The sequence below is a fragment of the Alosa pseudoharengus genome, unplaced genomic scaffold (assembly GCF_046254945.1).
Source record: "Alosa pseudoharengus isolate Yale_2024_CS ecotype anadromous, Long Island Sound unplaced genomic scaffold, YU_APseudo_1.1 YU_APseudo_1.1_scf_8, whole genome shotgun sequence".
Lineage (NCBI taxonomy): Eukaryota > Metazoa > Chordata > Actinopteri > Clupeiformes > Clupeidae > Alosa > Alosa pseudoharengus.
In genome coordinates, this window is record NW_027468870.1 from 34,207,844 (window position 1) to 34,227,139 (window position 19,296).

The 19,296-nt window shown below is 43.7% G+C and overlaps 1 protein-coding gene across 1 annotated transcript; it reads left to right on the forward strand.

Annotated features, from left to right (window-relative positions):
• Positions 1-324: 324 nt before the first annotated feature.
• c2cd2l (c2cd2 like) lies at positions 325-19,032 on the forward strand. The gene is made up of 15 exons (XM_076274008.1): positions 325-657; positions 1,335-1,766; positions 10,209-10,304; positions 10,467-10,586; positions 10,869-10,979; positions 11,350-11,463; positions 11,642-11,747; positions 11,998-12,130; positions 12,459-12,523; positions 12,734-12,855; positions 13,087-13,246; positions 13,510-13,611; positions 14,355-14,488; positions 15,714-15,954; positions 17,018-19,032. Exons 1-15 carry the CDS (start codon positions 622-624, stop codon positions 17,266-17,268), a joined length of 2,223 nt encoding a protein of 740 aa, XP_076130123.1. The 5' UTR covers positions 325-621; the 3' UTR covers positions 17,269-19,032.
• The last annotated feature ends 264 nt before the right edge of the window (positions 19,033-19,296 follow it).

Genomic DNA, 19,296 nt, shown 5'->3' on the forward strand with positions numbered 1-19,296 from the left:
AATTGAATATTTATATTATATATTGCCATTGGAAACAAGGAATGATTGTGCAAGTCAGCCTCTGTGCAAACATGCTATGCTATGCTATATCATTCAAAACCCTAAGGCCTGTTTAAACCCCAGGACAACTGATATAGCCTACCTGACACAGTATAAGTAATCTTTTATAAAAACGTCGGGTGTGAATTACATTAAGCGACGGGTGTCCTTGATGCGAGATATGCAATGAGTTGCATGGCCCTTTAAAAGCCAATGTTGTAGCCTATGCGTGCGGTAGGCTACGTTTTGACAGTTCTGTTCCTGCGCATTACCGACTTTGTTCAGGGGCGAAGGTAGGAGGGGGAATGGAATCGCTTGTCCGGAGACTGAGACTGGTGGACTGTATGGGCAACCATCCGATAACAGACATGAGTTCTCGCCGGCAATTACATTAAAATCGATTTACCGTAGAAGTCATTTCAAATCGCTCTACCGTTTCTCGCTAAAGGTGCGAGGGAACAATGAAGACGCGCAACCATAATTTGATTATGGACACAATGTAGCCACGGATCTATTTGTCTTGGGCTAACCTAACAGGCTACACGTTACCGACGTCTTGGTGTTGATTCCTTCACTGACTTCATGCTTTCAGACGAGCCAGATCTTTCTCCCCAAACGGTACAGTAATTACATAATTTCAGTGATTTAGCCTACATTTCATGTTTTCACAATCACACTGCTATTTAACATGTGCGTATCCAAATATACAGCGCCAGTATCGCAATGAATGGGTAGGTAGGTAGGCTAGCCTAAATAGTGAAAGTATCAGCTGGCGCAGCAATTACATAAATGCCACCGATTCATGTGGACAAGACGTCTGCGTAAAATAAGATTTCTGCTAAATCATGTTGACGCACGCAAACGCCACATTTTTCTGTTTCGTATTGTGGAATAATGAATTAGGAGAACGTCGCTGATGTTGAACAGATTGCATTAAACATTTTCATGAAACTGCGAAGGAGGCGAAGATTAGTGGGGGAAACCCCTGACAGCACCCTCCTCCTCTTCGAAAAATATGAAACCGACAGTGAAAGGGTTCCCTCGGAGGGGAAGTCTTAGACAGGTAGCCTGAAAAAAAAAAGCCATAATTCTTTTAGCCGTTCTGTTTCTTATTGTTTTTCAACATATAACCTCAAACTTCAGACCTAATTCTTCATCATAAATATTTCTAACACCCCTGGCTAAATTTAGACGTGAAATTTTCATTGTTTAAGACATCTCATTCGCCTATTATGAAGTGCTGTATCTTAATTGCACATTTACTCACACATCATGTCAACTTGTTTTTCTCACAGGATCCAGCCCAGGACGGCGGTTCGTTGGCGGTGGGAGATGAGACGGAGACCCCCATGAGCTCTGAGTTGATGGATGGCCAGGACTGGAGTTGGCTGCTCCTTGTGGCTCTGTTCCTGGCCTCCCTGCTGGTCGTGCTGACTTGGCTGGTGCAGTACTCTCTGGCCATCCTTCGTCCGAGGAGGTCAGGGTCCAGAACCCAGGGCAGGTCGGATGCACACTGGCAGTTACCGCTCAACTTAACGCACCAGACCCTGACGGGGGGTGTGTGGGGATCCCTCCTCAGGCTGAGGTTTGGTCGCGGAGTGGGGGCCAGCGAGACAGAGGCAGGGGTCAAGGGGCTCCTGACTTCGCTGTTCTCCTTCAAGTCATTCAGGGAACACTGGCAGAGAGCTTGGGTTCGAGCCCTCAACGAACAAGCCAGCAGACAAGGGGTGAGTTTGAGCCAGTTAATTAAGACCATTTATTGCCACTCATGTTGTCAACTACTCTCCTTTTATAAAGACCCAGAACTACTTCAAAATCCCCTGAGAAATCCTCCGGGTTGCCATGGTTACCATTGTAGTAGTTGATAAGATAATTGAAGTGTGTTCAGCACCTTTTGAATCAAAAACTGAACAGAAAATTCTTCAGCTGAATCCTTTCAGATAGAGAAGAAAATCACTATGAAATTCTAGAGGACTGGTACACAGGCATTTACCAGGCAAATCAATCATTGGAATGCTTAATTTTGCCTATATTTGTATGGCTGAACATGAATGTAGGTATGTATGTAGATGTGGTCCCAAGTATGTGTAGGCACAGCGTGTTAGACTAGACCATCCATCAGTGGGAGTTGAGAGGCAGGAGAGGAGGGACAGAGGTGGGTTCTTGTGTAACTCCTCTCTCTGTCAACATATGAACATGGTTAGACTAGTGTGTTATATTTCCTTATTTTCAGTTACACTGGCCTGTTTGTTTGTGGGTGTGAGAATGCCCCCGAGGTTTGAAGTGTTGTCAAATACACTTTCATATTGTGTGTGGTGAGGGCTCCACCCAAGTCTGTCATCGTTGCTCACCTTTGAGACTTTGCTGACTCCTTTGTTGACTCCTCAGTGTTTTGTTGACGTTTTCTCCCTGAAATGTTAGTGATATTTATCACTCCTGACACTCCATGTGCACTGTATGTAGGTCATTTAAAATGTATGGTGTTTGAGAAAAGAGGCTCAGTGCGTGTGGCATGCCCCGTGCCTCATTGAACCTTTGGGGTTTGATCTGTGTGGGCGTCCGTGCTGCCTGCAGAGAGAGAGGGCCCTGCGGACTCCAAATGAAAGAGCCGGCGATGCTTCCCTCAGGAGTGAGCGAGGTCAGGCCTCCACGTGTGTAGTTTATGGTGAACAGAGTGGATGGCACATTTAGTCCGTAGCAGGGCTCTCTGTGCTCAGAAGGTCAGCTCGCGACGCACACAACATGTTTTCATCTCGGTAGCATGGAAGAAACAGAGCTGTAAACAGTTGGTTTACTCTGGTTTTAAATTTCTTGTGTGACCCCCCACATTAAGGTTATTTTTATTCACAGCCGTGGCGATGTTTTAGATTTATCCATGCCAATAGTAAGTGAATTCTGAATGCTACTCTTTGAGGTTTTTCACTTGTTGTGTTGTATGTGTAGTGGCTAATATTTTAAGTGCATGGTGCAGTTCAAACTTGGCAGAGTAGACCCTTTGCAGACAGGCCGTATGCCAAGTTTTACATCAGTTTGTCTGCATTCTCGGAAAGGCTACCGGACATTGGGCCTAGACATCACGCTTGTCGGCTTTCTCATATTTATAGCTTGTAAAGGGGCTGGGTGAGGGTAGTACTTGGAGAATGAAAGCAAGCATCTTTACTTCCATGGATTCTCTAGTTTCTGTCCCTGTTGTGAGCTAGGGAATAATAATACTCTCGGACAGAGATTGGATTTGCATGGACATTTATGATGTGCCTCTGACTGAAATGTGCTGTCCTCAGGTGACAAGTGAATTTAGCACATTTGTAAGAGTTTCACTGATATTTTACCAGGGATAATAAAATGCAGACAGCCTTTAGGCATGCATAGTATTATTGAATAAAAGCTGACATTGCTAAGTTATGCATACCCCGCATTCCATTTGGCGAATTCAATCAACCATTTAACTTTAGGCGGGACAAATTACCATGTGAGGATTTTTTGGTCTCGATATAATTGTTTGCAAGTTCAGTGACCCAGATTTAGTCCAGCTAGTCAAGGAGGCTCAAAGCGAAGTTACATAATGTGTTGCTCAAATTCCCCCCGTGGTCAGTGACTACACTGGGATTCAGGAAAGGAATTAGACACAAAAAGCTGGCCTGCCGTTTAATAGGAGTAGTGGATCGGCTCCAAATGCCAGGGCAGCACCTAACGTTTTAATTCTGTCGATGCCCTTTCTCTCAAAGAATCTGCAGCGTGTGCTGGCTGCCACTCTGTGATCTCTACCATCAGGGTGTTTTCGCTCTCTTAACTAATGAATGTTTCCTTTTAAATCATCTGAGCCTGCTTATGTACCTCAGAAGAAATTAGGCGTATTGTTTAAACTGAGGTCGATGAAGGAGTCAGAGTTCAAGCAGGAGGCTTAGTTTTAGCAGCAGCTTGGAGGTAATAATGAAATTGAAAAATAGATGTTAAAATGAAAAATAGATGTTGAAATGATATCTGAAACGTTTTTTTCTGTCAGGGATTGCCAGAATCAGAACCCTTTAACATCTTGCCTGTTGCCTCAAACTTGTACTTGACTAGTTTTGCTATAATCATTGTTTTTATATCCAGTGTTGTCAGTGATGACCTAGGTCAGATCAGTGAGTCTCAAATTAAGGCTTTTCTCATGCTATATTTTCTATTTGTTCTGACTCTAGTGTTTTCGGTCCTCCTTTGGAAAAAGGGGCAGATTATTTCCTCTCTTTGTCTCGTGGCAGTGCAGAGTTACTAAATGTCAGTCCATCAGTGGCACTCGAATGCCTGACCGGAAAAACCTGCTGATGGAGTTGCAGCCATTTGCCCTCGCCTGTGTGCAAACTGAGGTCGCGAGCGAAAGTGATCCCTCAAATAAGACACTGTCCCTTTAATGTAGACACTGGCCACCTGTTGTTGTGGCTACATGAAAATGGACACCTTGGCAGCAGCCCTAAGCCATGGCAACCACCTCTTACATTCGGTTCTACTGTACTGAAGTCTTGGCGTAGTGTTACACACAAGTGGGTTTACCAGAAAAAGAAAGCAACCAAAAGCATTAAAGGAAAATGATTGGGACTTAGGCCCACTGTCTCCTCTGAGACAGTCCAATCATACGGACATTATCAAGTGAACATGTGTTTTCTTTGATGTCCATCGTGCAATTATCTTGTAATCCTATTGAAAAAAGACAGATGAATCACTCCTCCAGAATGTAGCATTCCCTCAAAGATAATTTGCACAGTCACAGCAATTATATGTGACGACGCCCCCCTCCTCATAATTCATTGTGGTGGGTTCTACACTTTTTCATACAATGGGTTTCATGATGTTTGAGAGATGCTTGCAGTCATTTGTGAAGAAGAGAGGGGACACAGTCAGGGTACAAGGGAGACAGAAAAAACCCCATCATGTCTTCATGTGCTGCTGGCAACCAGCCTGTCTAACCAATCATCCCAGACATGACCACTGTGAAGATATTAACTCTGACAGTTAGAGGAGGTTAAGCAGTCACAGACTTGTGTGTGTGTGTGAGTGTGAGAGAGAGAGAGAGAACACTCTTGCGTGAACAAAAAGAAAGTCTTTAACAGAGCAAGATTACCACCAGCCATGACACAGCTGTCTGTGAGAGATCATGCGGGGACCAGACCCGATGCCTCCCTCTCCTCTCTTCCTACACACAGCAGTGGGTTCAGCCGTATAGCCACTCATCCGAAGATGTCAAAATTAAAACCAAAAAATAAATAAATAGTGGAAGACAGTTAATCTTCTCTGCTTAATTCCACAGTCTAGTTTTAATCAGATTATGGCAATGATGGCAGTGAAAAGGATTGGTAGTTTGAATGTATGGGGTGAGAGTGAATGAATGGAGAGGCAGAGAACAGATAGAGCCAGACAGAGAGAACAGGAAGCAGAATTATTTTACTGCCACATCTTAGGGCTGACGGACATCTATTCTCAAACTAACTTCTTTTGCATTCTTTTCAGCCGCTGTGTCAAATGAGAGCTCAGCTTGGCCTTAGGGAGGTTTTTATATGCTTTACACTCATTTCATTTGATGTCTTGGTCACGCTGGGATACTGCAGAGGTAGACCAGTGTGACTATAAGAGATGTTATGGTGCATGAGCTATGACCATGGTCTTCCCCACACTGTTTGTGTTGGAAGGTTCAAGCCCAGGCGTCCAAAGCTAGGATGTGAGGGGTCGCTAAGAAGCTTTCCCATTTCTCTACCTCTATATCTCTCTCTCTCCTCCACTCTGTCTCTCTATCTCTCTCTCCCCAACACTCTCCCTCTATCTCGCTGTAATCCAGGGATTTGGCAGAGGGGAATCTGCACAGCTGGTTACGTTGGTGATGTCAACAAAAGGACGTCCTCTGAGAACGTTTATACACAGTCGCGGGCGCATAAACACACATAGACTTGTGTAAAGGGGCTGGGTGAGGGTATCACCTGCGTTCATAGGGCTTCCATTATACATTAAATCTCACTAGATATATAACAAGTGAGCAGAGATTTTTTACATGAGTACATTGTGGATACATCTATTTTCCACTGTCACACTGTAATATTGTATATCTATAAATATGTTTTATAGCATACTTTAAACAAGAGAGAAGTGCACTCTCACCTCTGTCTCTTCTGTCACTTGTTCAAAACAGACTTGATCACAACACAGCAAGTCACCTGACCTTCAAACAGCCATGATGTTTTGGCACTGGAATAACCCTGCTCTGTGTCTTTCATTAATAATTCCTTGCATTTTAAGAATGATGAGGAACAAATTCATATCAAGCAGCAAATAAGACTAGATCTAAAATGGCATACCTCAGCATACCTTTCAATGACATACAGATCGTTGTCTGAAGTGTTTGTTATGCTTTTGTTGTCTCCCTGACGGGTGCTATAGGAACTGTGGAGTGCCACTCCCCAGTCACCTCTACTCTAGATTAGATTGGTAGAGCCGATACAGACACTACACTGGTACTGCTGTGTTTCCTCCCTTTTCTATTGTGATAGCATCACAGCTTGAAAGCCTCATAGCTGCATAAATATATCTTCTTGAATTCCCAGACAAGTGTATCTGGCTTGTAATGCTGCTCAGTCTGTCGGACAAAGATAGCCCGCCGTGTGAAATACCGCCACCAGTTTTGGCAGTGCCAGATGTTTGAGTCCCCAGGTATCCATTCAGTATCCCCGGGTCTGGTACTTAGTGATATTATGGATTTCTTGGCCCGGTTCCATTTGCTCCGCAGTTGCCATTGTTCTCTATTTGTCCTCGTTTGGGGGCCAGAACAGTGTATATTTTCAGCAGTTGTCAGCACCATGTGCACTGCCCCTGGGGATGTTGGGAAGCAGCACTGGCTCGGGCGGCTGTCGGCCACAGTTAGGTGGGGAAAGGATATTTCTGGTCAGGCCTGAACGCTGGTGAGTGTTTGTGAGAAGGCCAGAGGGGGAGATGTTTGCACTGACTCAGATGTAGAAAAGGACATCAGAGGCAAACCCAGGAACACACTCACACACGCACATTCATCATGCACATCCTAATGTTATAGTACACACACTCATTATGCACATCCTAATGTTATAGGATGCAAAGTTATATAATTTACATACAAAATATGAAATTTACACACTACACGCATACTCGAATACACGAATATCAAAAACACAGCAACTGGCATATCAAGATATGATTTGGGTTTTGTTCTAAAGCACATAATCCAGTACTGGACTTGAACCTGCAGCCACCACATGGAAAGCAGGTTAGTGTCCGTGTCTCCTAAGGCAACGGAGAGAGAGGTTTACACACAAAAACAAATTCTGTAGCCACTGTACCTGCACTACACTGCACCTGTGTGACGGAGGCAAGGAGTGATTCAGTGGCAAGAAATGTGGAGTACACAGCCTGGGAGGCTTAAGTTGGCCCTTTGTTTTGTTTGTGTGGAAGTGATAATGAAATCAGGCCTGCTGATACATGACTACATGAGGTGGTCTGGTCTTTAGCTCGTCCTTAGTGGTCAGATCAGAAGGGCCGTCTGCTCGTGGCATTCTCATTTCGTCAGCAGCATCCTTACGTATGTTCTCACAGAGGTCAGACACCAAAACCCACAGTTGGGCAGGTTGCTGAGTCATGAGCAACAAAACGAACGCCTCAAGCAAATATGGTCAGGTCATATTTTTCATATTTAGCATTTTGTCATCTTCCCAATGTCCCACAACATATGGATTCACACTGCCTGATGTCATTTGGAAGTGAGTTCCATAGCTTTGGGGCTGTGTGGGAGAACGCTCTCTCTCCCATGGTGCTGAGGTTCATCTTGGGCACCTTGAGCAGACCAGCTGATGAGGATCGCAGCCAGCGGGAAGGGGTGTAGCTCTTCAAGAGGTCGGTGATGTAGTTGGGAGCAAAGTTATGCAGGGCCTTATATGTCAACAATAGGATCTTAAACTGGACTCTCTGGGTAACTGGTAACCAGTGTAGCTGTAACAGTACATGTGTTATATGGCTTGTGGACTTTGTGCCTGTTACTATCCTATTTACTAAGATATCCTGTTACTATAGGGAGAAGAGCACCAGTCCGCTACAAAACCATTGTTCTTATCAGCATGGATATTAAAGCTGATATCATACAGTGACAACACAAATGATAACAAAATGATGAGCAAGCTATGAAATAAGCTGATCTTTCCCATGCCAAGCAGACACTGTGGCATGAAGATGATATTACGCCTCCCATATCATCAATAAATAAAGACCGATCTCTCTTCCATAGAGTTGGAAGCACACATGCACAAAACCACGCATTACCAAGCGCTATCCACCACCGCACTACTCCCTTCCGGACCTGTGTGTGATGCTTATTGGACTAAGGAGATGAGGAACATATGCCATGACAATAGGGGATGTGTGTCTCCCCCCTTCCTACTCTCTCTCTCTGTGCAGCTCAGGATCTGAGCAAGTTAAAGCTGCCCACTGCAGCAGGCAGAGTAATCCCAGAGTAATACTGTCAGTCATGCTTTGTTTAACTATAAATGCACACCTAAAACATAACTCACAGTGTTCTAGTGCTTTTTAGCACTGTGCATCCTTACAGAAGTGAATAGCTGATGTGTTTGGGAGCCGTTTAATTGAAAAGAGCCGCTGGGTTCAAGCTCGATGTGTTTACGTTTCCTCCGTTCTGTAGTCTAACTTTAGAAGTATGTGGATACATATGGGTGGAGTGGACACACTAATGCCATGTTGCCACCTTCAAAGTATAGCCCACTCTGTGATGCCACCTTGCCTTTAAACCGCTGTTGACACATGTAAACACTGACGTGCTCAATGTTTCACAACACCTTTAAACCGCTGTTGACACGTGTAAACGCTGACATGCTCAATGTTTCACAACACCACGTGGCCTATACATCAAAACAATGTAGTAGCAGCAGTGCAATAATTAGTATATCAGTGGATCAGCATCTTCCTAAGCTGGATAACAGTAAGAGAATTCCTCAACACCTGTGTCCTGATCTGCTTACGTGGGATTACCTGCACCGCTGCTTAGAGGGATAATGGGAGTTTTGAAACCCGCCGATGAAATGAAGTGACCGCCTGTTTCATATGTGATGGTGCAGCAGACACCCATGTGTGTCTAGTGGCTAAGGAGCTGGGCTAGCATACAGTAGCCTGAAAAGTTGTGTGTTCAATTCCTGGCTTCCACTGTTGTACCCCAAATTGCTCTGAGGACAATGGCCCCTGTAGCCTAATATACTTGACATAATAAGTTGCTTTGGATGAAAGTGTCTGCTAACTGAATAAATGTAAATATAAATGTCTGCTCTCTCTCTCTCTCGTTCTCTCTCTCTCTCTCTCTCTCTCTCTCTCTGCACAGCTAGCCTAGCCATTGCCCTGGCCTCTGGTCATGCCAGATAGTAGGAATACGTTCTGGATATTCCAGCAGTGTTTTTCGAAACCGCGTGCCTTTCGCTGACAAGCGCAGTCATCACCGTCAGCCAGCCACTGTCATGCTTGGCCCGAAACCTCGAGCTTACTCATCTTCATTGGCGTTGGAAATGCCAAGAACTGGCAGCGACGCCAAACGGGCCTGCTGTCATGGCAGGCAGCCATTTTTTGAGGGAACAAAACTGATGTCATATCCTCTCATATGATTTTGTTCTCAGCTACACTTGTTCTGGCTAAAGAAGAGAGCATGTGTTGTCTTGTTTAGTTCACCTGATTTCAACTCCAAGAGAGAGAGAGAGAGAGAGAGAGAGAGAGAGAGGATGCAACAGCAGTATTTATTTTTTATTGGTACCTATAGATCTCCTACTTCCACTGAACAGCTCAAAGAAACTAAATGTGAGTGGATTTACTAGCCCATGTGTAGATAGATGGGAGAAAACTCCTTACGTAGAGGAAATGCTAACCAAGTCGAAATTGCCTCAGTAGATGCTACTAATGGCCAGCTTCTCACTTGGAACCACATGTCCCATGTCCACTAATCTGCATCTCCAACTGGCCTTGCCTGCTGGTTTGTCCTGGTCCAGGCTGACCTCAATGGCCTTACTGTATGGCAGTGTTACCATTTCATTTACTAAGGTCAATAAGGTGAATGGTAACATTATTATTTTAATAACAAGAACCATGTTTTCACAGTCTGCATGTGTGTGTGTTCCTGTTCCTAACAGAGCTCAATTCAGATCACCTTCAGTGAAAATCTCCAGCTCCCCTCCTCTGCCTCCATTGATCGTGTGACTTGTACAGACCAGTCAGCCCACAGCATGGTGAGTACGGCACACATTTAAAACTTGTACAATTCAATCAACCCACCCCTCTCCATTGGGATACCATGAAGATGTTACAGGCGTCCAGAGTATGAGACTAGTATGTTCCCGGATAGTACTAACTGTACCCTCCTACCCCCCACCCCCTTCTGGACCATGCAGGTGTTGCAGTGCGTTTGTTCCGTTGACACAGTCATGTTTCCAGTGACGGTCACTCAGCAGTCACCTGCAGCTGTATCCATGGACACCTACCAGATTACCATAGAGCTGGCGGATGCTCAGGTAGAACACAAATCTTTTGGGATTTGAGATTTGCATTCACTTTTGTTTTGTGCTTCGGCCATAGGCTGTTTTCCTAACAACAATCATAGCAACTGTTATTGTAACCAGACCTTAAAGAGAAACATTATTAAATGGTTTAATGTAAACCTCAGTTATTACCACAAGAAATAAAGAGTTATTAATTTAATTGAAATGTACTAAAGAATATTATGGTTGCCACTAGTAAATAGCACAATCTACAATTGAACTGCAAGATAGTAAAGTTGGATCTGCTCTCTCTAGCTGGTGGTCTCGTTGGAGGAGGTGGAGGAGGAGGGTCTCTTGGTGTCCTGGACCTTTTCCCAGCCACCTCACCTGTCAGTCAATGTGTCCTCGATGCGGGTCCAGAGAGAGGTGAGAGAGGGCATGCTGCACTGCGCCAGGCACCTTTGCCCTCCAGTGCACTCCCCTGCTGCCCTCCAGTGCACTCCCCTGCTGCCAGTGTCCCACCAGCCTCCTCCCTCAGTACACACGCTGTAAAAGCAGCCTGATGACTGGTGTTATACATGTCATTGTATACCCATCAAACATGGAACAAAACTCTCATTTTGTGGTATAGCTGCCAGCCTGCCTGCCTACCAGCCTGCCAAGATTTCCACTGACATATTGAACTTTTCCCTTGAAGTTGCCACCACAATACTATGTGGATAACACTGATATGCTGACAGGCTGGTTGTGCAGCAGTGCGGTCTCTCATGTTTAATCTCCCCTCTGTTTGGTTTAGGACTCTGACCCCGAGGTGGACCTGGACATGATCAGGGACCTGGTGGAGGACACCTTGTACAGCACACAGCCCGCCATGATTCTCAACCTGAGGGCATGTGTCTCCAGTCCAGCGGTGAGAGCGCCCCCTACTGCCGGCCCCAATCGAAACATTTCAAGGGGTTATATTGCACTCGATTAATCAAGTTTATTCATCATCTATAAATCGACACTTCAATGATGAAACTATTAGATGTTTTACTAGATATAATTATAGCGTCTTTTAACTCACTGCTTGTGTCTCTTTAACACAGTTCCCTAGAGATAAGCTGATGCCTGGGACCAACTCTCTGTCACTGGGACAACCAGCAACTCCGAGACTCTTGGTCCGCCAGCTCAAAGCAACCGGCGTCCGAAAAGGTTAGTGTGAGAGTGAGCTCTCAGCTAAAGCCCACTGAAGGGAACACAGACAGCAGGTTGCACTGATAGGAACTAGAATCTGCTGATTATACGCACAACACACAAGAGCTTTGACCGTGTTGACCGTGTAATAAACGTCAATCATGACGCAGGCCAAGGACTTGTGTTGGATATGTTGTGCGTGATTAGCTGCTGTTCGCACAGTTTAATAAGCCATAAGGGTGAGACACTACTTGTTTTATATTTCCAGTGGAGTCCTCATGCTTACGGGAGCTGTGCTGTTCTCTATGCTTGGACACCCCAGTCCTGGAGAAAAGGACCCGTTTCCTGACCCCTTCGTCCAGCAGTGGAGCCACGCTTGACTGGAGTGAAGACATTATCCTGTAAGCTATCCCAGTGTCTTTGGTTCTTCATGTAGCATTCAAGCAGCTTTGTGGTTTTCAAAATAGTAAACATGCTGTAAGATTGAGGCAACCATTTTGTGTGCACTGAGGTTGTTCAACAAGTAGATCCTCCACCGTAATGTCCTACATTAGCAAGACCCAGGGCCTTTTTGTTCTCTTAAACCGTGTTGCTCAGTATAACAGCCTTGCACTTGAGAAATCACACTCTCGTTGTGCATCTTACGCGTGTAGAGCCATTATCTCATATTCTGGAAGGGCCTGTTATGGTTGAACAGCCTAATATAACGCTTTTTACTGCTTTTACCAGGGACCTGCGCCCAGACACCAAAGAGCTCCAAATAAGACTGCTGGAGCGAAACAGCAAGGGAGAATGTGAGTCATCTCCAATAATGGAATACGTTGATTCCCCTGTATACGCACAGTGGTTTTTCTGTTGTTTTGTTTTGAAAATGTTGCAAAGTAAAAACAAAAACTGTCCTCTGGAGGCTGTTCTCTGATTATGAGAGGCTTATGTAACTCAGAGTATTTGTGCTACGTGGTTGAGACTTTATTTGTGTGTTTTGGGTGTTTGTTTGTTGTCAGACTTCTCCCTCGGTCAGACCTCACTGCTGCTGGATATCTCCAGCAGAATTCCCGCAGGCCAGCATGTCCTCTCCATCAGTCCTGGCCATGGGCTCTCGTCACCAGCTTCCGTCACCTTAGAGGTAAGAGCAGACATTTCACACAAGCACAGGAGTAAAGGGAAGGCTCCCAGAACTGTACATAGGAAATCCAACATTTAGTTGATAGAGATGGCCACTACATCAGTGGTAACCAAGGATTTCCTAAACCATAGGATTTACCTGGGTTTATGTAAATGAAGGCTATGGCTGGAAATGACGTATATCAGTTTTAGTGGACAGCTTAACTTTTAATCTGTGGGACTTTCTCTGCAGTTGCAATACATGGAGTCAGCTGGTTCTATTGCCACACCACTGCGCTCTTCACATACCCCCACCAAAAAGGTGGATGTTGACCGCACCATCATGCCGGATGGAACCATCGTCACCACTGTGACCACCATTCAGACAAGACCAAAGTTGGACCGGAAACTCGGTGAGGCATTCCATTGAGCTTTTTTGCAGTACACTTTACTAGTGTGAAATCCTACTATAGAACATACCATCAGCAACACACAACACACAAGTGCCTTCTTTAAACTAGTGAAGTGAATGAAAGAGTGTTCCAGTAGAGTGTTCCAGTAAACTGCCCTACGTCATCCTACTCCAGAACTCCATAGTGCTCATAGTGCACTCCCAGCACCCAGCCTTCACATTGAAATACTGCTGTAATAAATCCTGTCTCCTTCCCTCTCAAAGGAGACTCCCCGTCGAGATCTCCTTCCAAGGTGGAGGTGACGGAGAAGAGGCCGACCGTGCTGATGGATGTTCCAGGAGCCAGCCTCAGCTCCACACCAAGTAGTAAGTCCTGGCAAACAAATGCTCTCGTCATAGAAGCTCGTATGAAGCTGGATATTTCAAATTTCAAAGATGCTGGTCATTTTGTTGTTTCATTTTATTGTCTACTTTCAGAGTATGAATTTCAATTTCAATTCAATTTAATTTCAATTATAGAGCGCCAAAACAAACCAAAAATGGTGTTTAAAGCCACTTGAGGTGTATGTTACAAAAGGTGGGATGGTTACATGTCTGGTATGATAATGCATGAATCCTATTTAGTGTCAGAAAGTTCAAATAGTCCAGTGTAAGAAATGGAATTGTCCAGGGGGATTAGGAGTTATCATAGGGCAAGTGTTGGGTCGCTAGGCTGTACGGGCCAGAAATCCGGGCAGGGGGGACTGTAATAGGCGATGATAAGGCAGTCGCAGGAATGGGACTTCAGGTGAGATGAGTGAGATGAGGGCGAAACACACGGATGGCTGATGACTGGTGATGGTGTACCTCACAAGTGAGGTAAGGGGGAAGAAAAAGAGATGTAGAGTGGGTAAGTATTACTATAAATCAAAATGGTTAATATCAATGGTACTATGTGGTGTTATACCATAGTTATACCATAGTGAGAATAGGCAAGAGAGGGAGAGAGAGAGGGAGAGTATGCATTCCATTCATTTTATTCTGTGTGTGTGTGTGTGTGTGTGTGTGTGTGTGTGTGTGTGTGCCTGTGCCTGCGTGTCTGCGTGCGTACGTGTGTGTGTGTATCTAAGCTGAGAGTTCCCTGTCTAACGGGCTGGATCCCGTAGCTGAGACAGCTATTCGGCAGCTGACTGAGTCATCAACCAAAGTGGCCAAGAAGACCCCCACTAAAAGGAGCACGCTTATTATCTCTGGAGTCTCGAAGGTTAGTGTCAGCAAGATCCACTGACACGCCGCAACAGCGCTACTCTAGGCAATCCACAGTGATTTATGTCTGTTAGATTAGCTGTAGGATTGAATTAAACTGCTATGAAAGCAGTATATGAATTCACTACTAAGTAGACAGTACATACCCAGTGAATGGACTAAATCAGTGAATATATTATTGGTATGTTTTTTTGTGTTCTTTGTAAATGTGCTTTTTTGAAGTGTAGTATGTTGTTTGTGTAGTATGTAGTATTTCCTTTCAGTGCCATCACAATCTGAATGGAGACTACTGTTGAATGAAACTGCTCAGCTGACGTGATCTAATTAGGATAGTTCCTGCAGTCAGTGGTGTAATCATCATCAGATTAGAGATTAGATCTACACCCGTAGTGTTTCTTGCGCCAAGGAATGATTGAATAATGAATGGTGGCCATCAATTAAAAATGGGAACTGGACTGGCCAGTTGAGAACCACTTCAAGCAAAGTGACGCCTCATTAGCATCAGAAGCAGTCCACATGTAAACAGGACAAATGGCCAATCAGCCCAGCTGATCGCTACAGTCAGGAAGTTATAGAGCAGGAAATTGGAGAGGCAGGATTGATTTCATCCTCAGCCCATATGACTCCGGAGAGCTCCGTTAGTCAGTGAATGATGGAGGGCTATATTCAAACAGTCAGCAAGAAAAAAAAGCTGGAATGAGCACAGTTATAATGTCCTGCTCTATCACATGATACCTCCAGCAGCAGTCCTTTGAACTAATTAACTCCTTCAAGTGAAGTCTGAAAGCACCATCTCTTTTTTCATACTAACTTTAATAGACAGAATACAGTTTTGAGATTTCCCAGTTATATTCTATTTGTAATTTAAAACCATTACCAGGTGATGCAGAACTAATTTACTATAAAAGCTAAATTAATTTTAATAATACATTTATTTACTAACTAACTAACTAATTTAATATAAAAAGTATCGATATAGTATAAAAGTATCAATATATATATATATATATATATATATATATATATATATATATATATATATATATATATATATATATTGCAGATTCATATTCAAATTATACTCGATACTTTTATCTACAATTAGAGGGAAAAGACTGGTTAAGGGTTGAGTAGTGCCGTTTTCATCTTATTCACACAGGGCAGGCCATATCATCCTAATGTGTGTGTAATATAACAGAGTCCTGTCTTGTGTTTCCCCTCAGGTCCCCATCTCTGAGGATGACTGTGCGCTGTCTGTGGGCTACGCTGCAGCCATGGACGCTGCCCTGCAGGGGGAGCACTCTCCCGGTGGCGGCCACAACCACTGTGGGGCTACTACCCCCCATCCCGACGCGGACGAGACCACGCCGTCGGACGTGTCGGAGCGGCCGTCTGTGGACGATGTGGAGTCAGAGACCGGTTCTACCGGAGCCCTGGAGACGCGTAGCCTCAAAGACCACAAAGGTGAGTGAGTCAACACAGCCTGCTGTATGAGACTCTCTGTAACGACGCCCAATGTGCACGTTGACGCTTTGCATGGCAGCCATCGCCATCAGTATGTGTGAATGTGACTGTGAATGTGTCTGTGAATGTGTCTGTGAATGTGTTTGTGATGAATGTGTATGTGAATGGGTAAACTGTGAGGCTTTATTGGAGAAGTGCATTTAGGTCTCTGCAGAATAGAATAATCTGTATAAATGCAGTATATTTACCATTTAACCATTCATCAAATCTACTCTCATCCATTCAGACACCTGCTTCCAGCTTTTACTATGGCATTTAAGCAGAATTAAAACATGATGCTGATGAAAAAACCCTACTGTCTGCAGTGCTTAAGTTTCACCAGACGGGGGCAGAAAGCTTTGTAACTGACAGCTCAACTGCATTATTATACAACAGTTAGGTGCGGTCAAATTATTTATTAGTTTCTGATTGGATGAGAGGCATTCCATGAATGGTGATATTTCAAGACAGGAGATGCCAAGAGTAAGATTGAAACTATTTTGGGGGACAGAGGATGAATGAACAAAAAATAAATAAACAATAGAAAACACCATTTAAATCCTTAAACTCGATTAGTTGGTAGAAAAACTGTTGTATAAAAGCAATATGACATGAGAGGGAGTGGCTTTGATATGGCCATGGCTGTGACTACCTGGGACACTCGACCTCCGGCCACGTGCCTATGTCTGAATCACAACCATGGCGATATCTGCAACCAAAAAAATACTTTGACAATCTGCACACTTCTTAATCTTTCCTTTTTTGTGTTTTATTTTGTCTTGAGCCTTGACAAAATAGAACACACAAAAAAGTAAAGATTCACAAAGTGTGCAGACTTTTTAAGTATTTATTGACAGTTTTTTTTGTCCTGCACCTGAGATGTGCACAATTACCTCTTTTAACTGATAACTGCAATGGAAGCCACTCTCACTCGTGCCATATTGCTTCAGTTAAATGTAGTCCTGCACATCTGTAACCTCTGTAAATGCAGTAGTGTATTGTGCATCTATCCCCTCTATTCCAGTGGGGTTCCTCCGCAGCGGTACCAAGCTCCTGTTCCGCCGGAGGAACCGGCAGAAGGACCCGAGCTTTAGCCAGTCCCACGAGGACGTGTCCAACCTGGACAACGACTCAGCCTCCTCGAGCTCCGCCAGCGTGCGGAAGAAGTCCGGGAGTTTCTCGCGCCGTCTCATCAAGCGCTTCTCCTTCCGCTCGTCCAAGTCGAAGGGCAAGTCCAGCGCCACCAATGGAGGGGCCAGCGTGACTGATAACTGAGGATCTTGCCCCCGGATGATGAAGGGGACACCGGCAAGCGCTGCTCGAGAGGGAGTCTCTAAGGGGAAAAGGGAAGCGTGGGTTTCTATAGGCTCAAACACTGGAGAGAAAGGAAAACATGATGTCACATTGTGTGTCAACCCAACGTGGTCTTCAGAAGGAGCAATGACTAGTTTTCAAGATTTCCTTTCCTCCATTTTGGACTGCCTTTATATATATATTATATATTATATATATATAAGAAATGTGACTGGTTGCCTTTTAGGATAGCCCACCTGCAATTTCACAGTCCCTCTGTTAATTGAACATCACACGATGTTGAGGAAGCGAATGGTGTTTGAGAGACCTATTGATTGTTGTGTCCAGTTTATTGAGATGACAAGCTGTCTATGGGAGGTAACCACAACAATGTTGGAAACCTTTTTGTGGACACGAGTGGTTAAACTAGTGTACAGTATGCTAAGCACAAGGGAGAAATAGAATGACTTGAGAATGATTTACCACCTCCTGTGTATGTTTGTTTTTATTTATTGGAGAAATTGCACTTTGGACTTTTGAATTGTTTACAATGCTAGAGAGCTTCTAGATTTTATGATTTTGTATTGTTTACTATCGCAAAACACTAAATTATTACCCATGTTGTCTACCAAATCTTCGGTTTCCAACCCCAGTGTGTTTGACAGTAGATTTCATTAGATATTCTACTGAACAAATATCCAGCCTTTGAATGAACTAAAAATTATATTGCTGGTTTTCTTTGTGGCTTATGAACACTTTCTTGGATAATGTTGTTTCTGTTTGTCAAAAAAGAACACAAGTACATACAAATCCCTTATATGTTTGTGTGTTTGTATTTAGGTTGTAAAGAAATTGGTTAGAGTTTAAAGGGAAGTATTTAAGTATAAATAGGTATGAAGTGTATATATATATATTCTTAAATATTTTTATTTATATAAATAAGAACACCATTAAATCATCTTGTCGATTTGGAATGAACATTCGGGGGTGATATAAATGCGGACACAACCCCCGAATCAATGGAAACTGTTGTTGTTGTTGTTCTCATTTACCTCAGGTGAAATATGTTAATGAATGTTATAGTAGCCATGTTGTTGTTTTTTTTACTTTAAAAATATCCATACATCAAAATTCACAGGTTTTAAATTTCCCATTGCCATTGACCATCATATCGCAATAATCCTGTTTCCAGTGCATGCATGACACAGTTCTTCCCACACGTGTACATAAATTAATTTGAGAAAAAAAAAATATTGTCTTGCTATATTTGGGATGGGGTCGTTTTTCTTTGTAAGACTAAGTGGAGCCTTGCGGTTGTTGGTCGTTGGTCCTCTTGCAATTGTCCTTCCCCAACCACACCTCCTTTGATGCAGGTATTCCATTGTTTTACTTACAGACTGTGTTGGGCTGTGTGCTCTACTTGTCAGAGAAAGTGCTGATGATCACGCTTCACATTTTCACAGTTTTTTCAGGTGAATTAAATCAGGTTTTGCATGGCTACTGTGCTTGGATTCAAATATCTAGCATAAACTTTTGCTCTTCAAAAATGTTCTGCTTGTAACTTAAAAGATGGAAAGCTGATTTATAAATAGCCCTCTAAAATAGTTCCTGCTCTGAATGTTAGTGAAAAAGGCCAAAACATACTGAGAAGAGCTATTGCCCAGCTGTAAATGTTAATACTTTATATTACAATGTGGTAATTTTGATGTTTAATTTATGGAAAATAAATTATTTTTTAAAAACTCATCATACAGTGTATATGCAAAATGCCACCTTGTCTTGCCTCGCCTTCGTTTAGGCCTATTTGTTAACTCATATACAGTGTTTCACTAATATGCTCTGTCCAAACGTTTATTAATTGGCATACTTTAAAGAGGCTTTGACACACACACACACACACACTGAAGCGCTTCTGTGGCCACGATAGCAGCCACACCCCTGGTGGCCTAATGTGTGCACGGGTGCCTAAGGCAGGGGAAAAGTAGGGACAATTCCAAGGGTATTGAATTA